General features: G+C 40.5%; 1 protein-coding gene across 3 annotated transcripts in view; it reads right to left on the bottom strand.

The window, feature by feature from the left end:
- Positions 1 to 299: 299 nt before the first annotated feature.
- Positions 300 to 11,717, bottom strand: part of SMTN (smoothelin) — a 106,569-nt gene continuing 95,151 nt past the window's right edge. For 2 of the 3 annotated variants that reach the window (XM_066603756.1, XM_066603758.1), the window contains exon 19: positions 300 to 5,799. In XM_066603756.1, coding sequence (XP_066459853.1) covers positions 5,649 to 5,799 — 151 coding nt within the window. In that variant the 3' untranslated portion in view covers positions 300 to 5,648. The remainder of the gene's footprint in view (positions 5,800 to 11,717) is intronic. The other variant, XM_066603757.1, reaches the window with a different exon arrangement.

The raw sequence follows: 11,717 nt of genomic DNA, 5'->3' as shown, positions 1-11,717 counted from the left end.
TCATATTTACACTTTATTTTAAGGGTGCAGTCACATAGGGCAGTTAGGTTGCAGTAAAAAAAAATTAAAAAAAAAAAAAAAAAAGTGTTTTTTGCTGCATTTACAGTTAAAAAAAAAAAAAAAAAAAAAAGCTGCAATTTTTCCGATGCAGTATTGGTGAGGTTTTTATAGCAACCTAACCAGCCAATATGAATGCACTCCAAGATTCACACTGAACTCAATGCAATAAACCCTTGTAACCACTAGCAATTCTGACTGCCAACCTAAAGCAGAGTGAAATAATGAGCATGGAGACGACATTAGTTAATATAAATTTATTAAAATGACAGCACACGCTGGTGTATAAAAAGACTGCTACACAAAAGCTGTGTATGAGGAGTGATCAAAGCTTTCTGGTCACAACGGGCAGACCATGAACTGCGGTTCACAACCAATGGGATGAAAAATTTGGTAGGTGACATCACAAACAAAACAAGCATTGAATATCCTGTCTTTTGCAGATGTTCATGTTTTTGAGGGGCTATGCATGTACAACGAGGTATACAATATACAAACAAGTACTAACAAAAAAAAAGTTCATAGTGGAAACAAACAAGTCATTTAAAAACAGAAATAGGAGGACGAGACGGGTGATCAGGGTCACGACAGCCGAGCACGACAACTTTGTAGGGTTAAAGCTCTTTTACGTGGAATTATAGTTCATTTTAGCGCTGGATGATGTGAAACTGAATAATAAAAGGTTCAGTGCAAACACTGCCAGTGAATGAACGGCGAATGATAATTCATTCGCCTATCCGTGTCAGCTTATGTAGGCATAAAAATCAGATGATCAGTCCCATGTAAACAGGCAGTCATTCATCCATCATTCATTGCATAGTTATCGCTCCCATGTAGAAGCCCAGGAGTGACAAATGTCCCTGGATACAGAACCCTAAAGGTTCTTTCACATGGAACAATCATCCTATAAAAATATAATAATTTGGTTAAAATGAGTCAAACCGATTGATAATTGTTCGGTGTAAACACAGCTAATGATCGAACAATGACCAATAATTTGTTTGCTTGTCGTTCATTTCCTGCAAGCATGAAAATAATTGTTGGCTCGTTTGCTAGGCGATCGGTTTAAAACACTGATTGTCCAGTCGTTCTCCTTCGCTTATACAGTGAATGTGAATGACTGAACAATTTAGCAGGTGAATGATTGATCTGCCTGTATAAACAGGCTGCATGGGTGAACTGCCATCTTTCCCTCGTGCGAATGATAATTCTGCGTGTAAAAGACCCTTAGACTTCCATGAATGTGATCACCTACCTAGCACAGGTGAAAATATACTAACTCACAAAACAGAAGCATGAATATGACAAAATTCAATTGTTATGGTACGATTATAAAAAGAGATTTGCTGAATTTAACAGATTTTCAGACACAAATTTCGACATCTGTATGGATTATCTGCAGCATATGCATGGATTTCTGCAAACTCCATTAACAGCAATGAAACGGTCCTAGAAGTTTTCTGTTACAAATCGAATACATGTACATTCACCCTGAGGGTACATGCACAGGGGCGACTTAATCTCCAGAACATCCAGTCCATGTGCTGTCCGATGCACTGAATACCACATATTGATATTTATGTACTCGTCTCATCCAAAAATAGGACATGCTGCAATTTTTAACCCTTTCCAATCCAATTTGTATCCTGGTTTTCCTAGGGGGCTTACTTTTTTCTGCCATTGTACAATGGCGCTATCTGCTGGCTAAAGCCAGTACTGCATAAGGGTGACACGTTTGATAGGCTCCGACAGCAGAGAGGCTGGCAATATACAGTAAGAGAACACCGACGGACGTCTACCAACATCGGAGCAGTACAGCCTTAAATCATAATGTCTTCAGATGTCAGACAGTGGATTGGAAAGGGTAAATTTTTTTTTACTCCGACCAAGTACAAAAAAAAAAATCCCATTTTCATTAGATTTTTGGACGGATTTTTCAGTCCAAAAATCTGACAGAAAAAAGCTAGTGTGCATGTACCCCTAAAGTGCAATTCCTGCCATACAAGAAGTGTCCGATGGTGATATTCCTCTGCAGGGACCTAGCCTGAATATGTCTAAACTTGGCTATAAAGACACAGGGTTAAGGAGTGTACATGTTGCATTTTAGAAGTATTCTAGCACATACACAGAGGACCAAGGGCAGTATGCAGGAGTACCCAGTAATATTTTACTATCTAGCTCCTGCAGAGTCAGAACTTCAGTGTGTATCGTAATAGTTACAGGGGAAATAAACTGATCTTTCTAATATTGATACACGTAGAAAGAGACTATAAAAAGCTCAAACCCTTTGGACACAACAGACTTCGGACCATGGAAATAACATACTTCAAGTAAAAGACCATTCATTCGAAACAATGGCAGTATATTGAGAGACTTTGGTGTAAGGATTTGTCCTGGGACTCAGGCTTCACCAGTGTGACCTCACATGACTAGAAGATCATTTTGACAGACTTTCCCCTTGAAGAATCTTATAGGTACTATTGATTCTTACAATCCTAGTAATAGTTGAAGTCATCCATTTGTAATCAAGACACTGACAAAATAGATTTCCCTTAAATAATAGTTTGTGGGAGACAATCCAATCAGTGCATTAAGAACAAGAATTCTTGTAAGCAGTAACAGCATTGAGTTGTACAAAGTGCAACTAAAGAGAATGCCTGAGTGCTACTAGGATGTCCTACAGCTCCCCATTTTATCATCAGGGAATTGTAACATTGCTTCACCCGTTGTCTTCACACACATCAATGCTCTTTATGCAAAACGTTTGTGCGCGCTTCATGTGCCTGTCAATTAAAACTGAGAAAAGACAGCAGTGTGCACAAAGCCTGAGGCGCTCATCTCCTTGGCTTTCCAAGACTCAAGATTCAGTCTTTAATTCCAATTCTCAGAACTGTATATTTAATGAGACTGCAACAACATTTTGTATTCCTAATTCCTAAATCATAAGCAGCAGAAAAGGTTGCGGTGGCATTTCTGGAAAGAGGAGTTATCAACGGCATGCACTTCAACTGATGGCACTTCAATCACTGTCTGTTCTGCTAAAATGCCTGAGAACACAGACATGTTCTACACGAAAGCAAGAAGCAGCACTGAAATATGGAAAATGCGTAGGCTGCGTAAAGCGAGAAACCACATTGAAATATGGTTTATGAATTTCATATGCACATCTACAATTTGTGACCGGATTGCACAAGGAAAGTATGGATACACACTTCGAGATGGGTTGTAATGACAAAGAAAAATAAATAAAAACACTCCTTTCTTTATAGTCTCTTGGTATCATCTCAATAATGCAGTCTGTCCAACGGCATTAGTCCTAATTTATGTCATAATCACTGGTAAAATATATATATATAAAATATATACCCTACATTAGTGTAAATCTGAACATAGTTTAAGTTACTCTAAAACAATGGATATTCAGGGAAAACAAATACTGTAATACAAAATCTTAAAAAGTGCAATTCCACACAAATGGGAGCTCAGTGAGCTCTTGGGAACAAGTTATCCCCATAATTGTAGACCGCACGCTATATTTACTGTGTTGTACCAAACACATCTAAACCAACACACAATCCGTTAACCAAACTGACACATTTCAGCAGCTGCCGGACAAAGTAGAGGTACCATACAAAAAGTGGGGGTTGCAGGGAAAAAAGGTATTGGTAAAATAAAAAAAAAATTTGGAACAGACTAAAAGTTTAACAGAGGGATCAACAGAAGTTCATTTTAATAAATATCTGCAGAAGACGGAGGTTGTGACTAAAGAGTCCGCCATAGCTGTGCTGGAAATTAAGTGGCATCCCGATGAACGACACCTAGATCAGCACTCAGATACTAACTAATAAGATCTTAATTATAGTTCACCCGAAGATGGCTACGTGAACAGAACATTTTTGGAAAAACTGTTGCAAATGTTTTAAGAACTGTCAAGCCGAGGACTCGGCTTGAACCTATCGCCTTCTGCGGCTTGATCTTCCAAGTTTTAGGGACATGGCTACAGTCAAACTGGTAAGCACTTGATATGAAGGTCGTTTAGCAGTGCTTGACTCTCCCTAGCAGCACTGCTGGCTGAAGCACAACAGCGCCACTAGGCTTAATATAGGAACTTTGACATTGCCTGACAGGTCACTTAATGTATCAAACTCAAATTTTCTGAATTTACGGTGGCGGTGAGGATGTAACAAATCTAATGACACCAAAATCATCCGCCAAAGTTCACGCAAAGGGGTCAAAGTGTGGTGCACGAAAAAGCCTGTTGACTTTTTTATACTAGACTAGGTTTAATCATTCAAAAAGCAGAAGTTCAATCCCTCAACATTTTCAAAATGTCTGCTTCCTGTCAGTGAATGGGAACATTCCTAGACAGCAGAGTTCATATCTACATCAGAGGCTGTTTGGCGCCTCCATTGCAGACTTCACCACATTTAATAGAAAAACGCATGCAGCACTATTTTTTCCCAGCAAAAAGATGGATGTCACGACAGACCACAAAGAACTCCATTATAAGCCAATAGGGTGTGTTGGGATAGGAGCGCCCCCTTTGTGTGATGATTCAGCATTGCATTATCATTTTAGTTTTTACCTAAAACTACGATAGACGTGAGCAGAGCCTTACATCCTGATCTCAAGCATCTGACTCCTTTGAAAAGAAAGCTTTTTTATACTAATGAGCCGTTTTCATTCACTGACAGACAACTGTGAATAACTGCAACAAAGTATGAGAAAGTTACATAACTTCATATAAAAAGGATTATCTTTTATTTACCGCCAGTTCCAAATCCCCCCCCCTATAGTTTTTTCCAATGCAATTAGCATAGGATGCTTGTCAACTGAAATAATTGTTCCATGCAGCAATAGCCATATGGAATATAAATCTTCCTGCTTGCATACACTAAGCACAATCATTACTGGGTATATTCACCGTTCTATTGAGAAAGCAGTATTATCATTCACGATGGGGCTTTCATTGAAGAGTGAAATGCTTACATCTCATGGATAGTCCAAAATGATCGCGAATACCCAGCTAAACATTCGTTCCCATATATGAAGTATAGTAACTTGTACTCAGCGCTTAGTAACTTTCTGGTTAAACTTCATAGTACTTCTGTGAAGTACACCAAGTGGCGTTCTAGTCGTCCCTTAAAATGTATACAGCCTAAAAATGTGGAAAATAAAACCGTTAAACAACTTTTCTGAAGCTTGTGGCTGTGAAAGACCCAGCAGCTTACTTGGTGCTATTTTATATTATCTAAATATATTAATTTTGTAGGAAGGGGGTAAGGTATTTGAGGCAGTGAACAAATCCCACTAGCACAGCAGCAAAGGTTGACTAAAGAGCCACAATGCATTGCACTGCAACACACTGCAAAGCCCCGACCAAGGCCCAATTAAAGAGGGCGGCATTAATAAAGCAAAGTCTAATGTACAGTCTATAACTCCATTTAACATGTTGACAGCACAATGTAACCCCATGAGGTGTCTCTTTAATAATAATGGGGTTAACTGTGAAATTGTGCAGGACTGCAGTGGCGGTAGCCGCATAGTGCTGGTGCTGTGCCAGGAGAATTCAAGGGGATAAAAGGGCATTATTAAAATCCACTCTTGTGTAGACGCATTTCATGCCGCCTCAGGTGGTTGTACAAGGACTGGACGTAGGTAAAAACACACTTGGAGTCTGGCTTCATCCCCATGATCATCATGTCCTCAACCTCCACCAGGGGGACACAGTCCACAAGATATCTGTCAAAAGAAAGGATTTTGGAGTTTACCCAGAATATAGAGAAGATTGGAAAATTGTTTGCAAGACATGAGCAGTCATTAAAAAAAAAAACAGAATAAGCCAAGTGACAGAAGATGTAATGAACAGGAACCTTAAGACACTCACACACATCTGTTGGAACATGGTTATGGATATACAGACTTTCCACTACAAAGACTGCAGTCACTTACCAATGTTTGTTATATTAACTTGCATTATGTATTTTCAGAGTATCTGCTCTTTAGCGCTGCACCTTATGGTTTCCATTAGGTTTTCTTGCAGCTATAATACATGGTTTTAGCATATAGAAAGATATAGAATATATCAAGTTGCTTCTCCTTTTGGGAAAAAAACTGATGTAAAAGCCCTTCAACTCTGAGAATATATAAATATAATGTATACACACACTGTACATGCCAAATAGTAATAATGGACCTGGAATATACATATAGGCACATGACTTCAGGGGAATCTGTTACCACCTCTATGCTGCCCTCTGAAGGCAGCATGAGGGGATGGCAAACATATAACTGTCTTGTTTGTGAAGCAATGGGTATCACTTCAGTCAAACTATTTTAATACTATTGAATACTATTTTAATACTAACAGCTCCCATACAGAACTACAGGAAGTAGAGCTTCATAATTTGTGATTCAGGCTAGTGTCACCCACTCCACCCTCCAGCCAGATTGCCAATTACTGCATATAGAGAGCCATTAATCAGTGGCTGAAGGATCAGGTGAGTAGGGTTAGCCTACAAGCTCATGAATATTGAGGACTATTTCCTGTAGTCCTTTGCGTGTGATGCTACTGATTAAAAGGTTCTTGCAAACTACTTCATAGATATGGATTTAGTCACTCAAATAGGAGTAGGTAAAATCCAGAAATAATCTACAATTCTACAGCATATTCTTTTGCTATGATTATCTGCGTGTTACAGCATTTTCCACTGTACCGAATTTTGTTGCAGAATCCACAATTGAATTGGGCAAAACTGTCAACATCTAGTGAAATTACAAAATTTGTTACATAATTTATATAATAAGAAGATTACCTTTGATGCATTCTCCAGTCCCTGTAGCCAGTGGGACTCACAATCTAAGTTTCCCCAAATACATTACATATACAATGTGAAAGGAATCCCATACAAGCACAATATACATGGAAACTTAAAAGAAATTTCCTCTAAAAATTTGAGGGCGGAGCTACTAGGTGTTCCACCTTATCGGATTTTCATTTTATGTGTCTGCTGTTCCTCCGATCCAATGGTTAGAAGATTCGTATTCAGCCATTCGATATGGCTGATGCAATTTTCAGACTTCCAAACCACCACAGTGCATGGTTAGTGTTAGACTACCAATGTACTTTATCTACTGATTGGCCAGAGCTGCTCATGTGATCAGCACTGCCAATCAGAGAGCAGTGCACAGTGTGTATTAAGGAAAAAATTGCTGCAGCCATCTTGGATGGCCAAAAATGGAGCCCACATGCGGCAGATTAGAGAGGCAACAATTACAGATAGCATACCCCTCCCTCTCCTGGGAAGGAATTTAGTTCTAAAACTCGTAAGTCTAGAACAAGAAATCACTGGAGCAGGAGGAACACCAGATGGTCAAACTGAATTTGTCACTGTAGGGTTCAAAACTAAAATATAACTTTTATTAAATCTTTATAAAAAAGAACTTGATGAACAAGTCTCAAATAGGACACACATATAGCTAAAAGAGAGTACTCCTTAAACAAAATTCCCAGAGATGACGGAATGGCCGTATTTCGGGATAGAGAATTTAAAGCTATACAGCTTTAAAAGGAGTAGACCATAGAAGGTTCAAAACAATCAGTGATTTGCTACAGAATTATGTAGTGTAGCTATAACCTTTTACTCAAAGGGTCAAACTAGCTAGTACGTTCAGAAGTTTCTCAGAACACCAACAACCTCGAGAAGTCTCCGTAGCCCTCTAAACGAGGGGTTAACTCGGTGATTGGGTTCAGAATTTTTGGAACTTCACACGTTACCCCAGCCTAGTTTAGTGCACAGAGGTATACATAAATCCCTCTAAATTGCACTCCAATAGAGACTTCAGGGTAATCTCAGCAGAAAAGAGAAGATCCACTCCTCCCAGATCTAGCCCATTATATATAGATAACTTCCCATGTGGCTATATCTGATGGAGAATAGACCATTGATAACTTAGAAAAAATTTCAAAATTGATTACTTCCAATCCAAAATAAGGAGAGGAAAGATAATCCATCAATTATATGGAATAGTCTTAGGATGTCACTTCTTAGGAAAAATTACGCGGTTCGACGCGTTTCTGCTACAGTTAGAGTAGCGTCATCAGGAACCAAATTCCATATCTGGACGTCAAAAAGTCAGTAAACAACGTCCTTAAACTGCTCGACAAAAATTAGATTGTAGCGGAAGTTGTAAAGGTAAAGGAGAGGTAGACGATGCTAGCATTCAAAGGGTTAAATATCCCCCAGAGATTCCCCCCTAGAAAGCAATAAGAACGAGAGAAGGTAGCAGCACCAGCCTCTGTGGTAGGCTGGCGGCTAAATGGACGTCCTAAGACTATTCCATATAATTGATGGATTATCTTTCCTCTCCTTATTTTGGATTGGAAGTAATCAATTTTGAAATTTTTTCTAAGTTATCAATGATCTATTCTCCATCAGATATAGCCACATGGGAAGTTATCTATATATAGTGGGCTAGATCTGGGAGGAGTGGATCTTCTCTTTTCTGCTGAGATTACCCTGAAGTCTCTATTGGAGTGCAATTTAGAGGGATTTATGTATACCTCTGTGCACTAAACTAGGCTGGGGTAACGTGTGAAGTTCCAAAAATTCTGAACCCAATCACCGAGTTAACCCCTCGTTTAGAGGGCTACGGAGACTTCTCGAGGTTGTTGGTGTTCTGAGAAACTTCTGAACGTACTAGCTAGTTTGACCCTTTGAGTAAAAGGTTATAGCTACACTACATAATTCTGTAGCAAATCACTGATTGTTTTGAACCTTCTATGGTCTACTCCTTTTAAAGCTGTATAGCTTTAAATTCTCTATCCCGAAATACGGCCATTCCGTCATCTCTGGGAATTTTGTTTAAGGAGTACTCTCTTTTAGCTATATGTGTGTCCTATTTGAGACTTGTTCATCAAGTTCTTTTTTATAAAGATTTAATAAAAGTTATATTTTAGTTCTGAACCCTACAGTGGTAAAACTCGTAAGTCATTTTAATTTAGCATGGAGGCATCTCAATGCTAGACATAAGGGAAAAAACAGGATTAGGCATGTGGGATTGCAACATGCCAGAAGAGTTTGTATCAAGAGACATTTCTTGCTGGTCTCCTTCCCTACTGAATATTCATGACTAGAGTATTACGGAGTCGTTGACTACTGTGACCTACCCCCCCCCCTTTCCCTTTTCCCAATAACCTTAAAAAAACAACGCAACACCAACATTGAATTAAATTATGGCCACAGCAGCCACATTTATTTAAACATAAGAAACATAAATAACTGTTTTTACCAAAGATGACCCTGAGAGGGAACCCATGGAGCCCTACCACCTAACTGTCGCCTCACCAGAAAAACGGGAAATAGTTGTGCCTGTCACCCGTCGCATTTCGGGCTCGGGCAACACTATTTCCCTACCACTGCCCCGCCGCGACTTGACAGACTCAGGGGCCCGCCACTCACCACCTCGCCTCAGGTCGCCTCATCCTGACCCCGGCAAGGCACCGCCCTGCGACTCCCCGAGGCGACAGTCCTAACCAAACAATTCACGGAGAGGGAAGGGAAGCTATCCGGCTCCCTGCTATCTCCCCTACTACCCCATTTAGCTGACTCCAAGGGACCCCTCCTGCTGCCATGACAATACACACCCCCCACCCCCCCTTTTACCCAAGGGCGGGTGGGAGGGAGGGACACTTCCATGGCTGTGCTCCAACTGCTAAATTTCTTTGAAAACTGACTCCTCACCCCCCCCCCCCACCTTCCTTGACGCTCTTTTTACTTCCCCACTAACTCCCCCTTTTCTACCCAGAGTTCTCTTCTTCTCTTAACCCTTTTACTCCCCGTTAACCCTGTCATGTCTGCCTCCCGCCTACAACCTTCAGTTTTCCGGCTCCGGCGACTCTCGCACACTGAGCAGAGCTGTGCATGCGTTCCTGCGTCATAATTGATATAATGTATTATATATAATAGATATCTGATCAGTAGAGGCAATAAAAGGGTTGTCAGGGGTTTTTTTTTGTACTCTCCATGCCTAAAAGTAGAAGATTGTATATTCTCCTCTCCTACCTCCCCACAGCTGTGTGCCAGTTCTAGGTTGACAGGCTGTAGCCTGTTAACATGACAAAGGCTGCGGCAGCCAGTCACAGACCTCAGTACTTGAATGCAGAGGTCTGAGAACATGCCCTTTAAGTGCTCTGGTCTCTATTGATGCCTTCGTTAAAAGGGGCTATGGAAATGTAAAGTAGTGTAGGCCATTGGCTTTCATGATAATGGTTCAACCAAGCACCATGTCAGGAACTGCAAAATTTGGGGGGAAAACGCAAGATCCCCACTGATCATATACTGCTGGAATAGTTTGATACACCACAAATGCTTGCGCTTGAAAAAACCCTTTAATAATTACTTGTAAACTTAAAATGGGTTGTCCAGTCCATTGATTTCAATGCACCATGTAATGCTTCATTTCTCCTCTAGTGGCGCTACAAGGAAATTCAACGTTAGTGAATGGGATTTAATAATCCCTATGCACTCGCAGTATAAAAGAAAACCTACAGCGGATGCTCAGCAAGCTGCTGCTGGCTTTTATACTCCAAGCATGCCCGATTTGTTGCAGAATCTCTGTGGACTATCACCACCGATTTAGTTTGTGGCAATGTAATAAATGGGATCTATGAATTCCGTAACAAAACCAAACAATGAAATCTACAAGTGTTACTTAAGGCCCATTTACACACAAAGAATCTTTCAAACAATTGAAAGACTGACAGTTTTAGTGATTATTTTGCATTAAGTGTTAATGAACACTAATGTTCATTAACACTTTATTAGCTTCATTTGCATGTAAAAGGGCCCATGGGAGCTGTTCACAGAGCACAGCATGTGGTCTGAGCTCTGCACACAGCTCCATTGTTCTCACAGGGGTTGACAGCAGAATACAATGTAATCTCCAACTCCCGTGCAGAACACAGCGTGCTGTCTGTGTTCTCTTCTCACCGTAAAATAATCATTCTCCCGAAGAGTAAATGCTGGCAGCATTTACACGCAATGATGATCGCTCATCTGCGGTCCTTTGACCAAATTTTGAGCGATACTTGTTGCGTGTAAATGGGCCTTAAGTCTGGATTCAGAGTGTTATTTATATGGTGTGTGAGTGTAGTCTCAGGGAGCTTTTATGAGGGACAAATGCCAATCAAAAAAAAAAATTGCTCAAACATGCAATTTTGACCAAAAGTTGCCTTGTGTAAACATGGGACCCGACAGGGCATCAAGCAAGAAATTGCTCATTAGTGGCTAGTCGCTTTGTTTCAGCTTACTGAAATTAAGCAAGTAGTGAGTGATTTCCCGCTCAGTATAAATAAGCAGTCACTCATTATTGAACGACTGACTGTTCACCATGAATGGAGGCGGGCAGCTAAAAGATCTTCAGCGCGCTCCGCCTGCATTCACTGAACGACTACTGCGCTGTGTGAAAACTGAGAACTGATAGTCATTGAGATGGCTGTCGGGCACTTAAGCACCCAATAGAGGTCCCGTCTGGAAGTACCCCAAGGATCCCTGGTAGATATACTGGTACCGGTAGATAAGTCCGAGCACAAATCAGTGATGTAGAGAGTCAGTTAGTGCTCGCTTGCACCAACTCCCTCATGGTCATTGTCACATGGA

Source organism: Eleutherodactylus coqui, chromosome 5 (assembly GCF_035609145.1).
Source record: "Eleutherodactylus coqui strain aEleCoq1 chromosome 5, aEleCoq1.hap1, whole genome shotgun sequence".
NCBI classification, from domain to species: Eukaryota; Metazoa; Chordata; class Amphibia; order Anura; family Eleutherodactylidae; genus Eleutherodactylus; species Eleutherodactylus coqui.
This window is presented reverse-complemented; position numbering and strand designations above follow the sequence as displayed.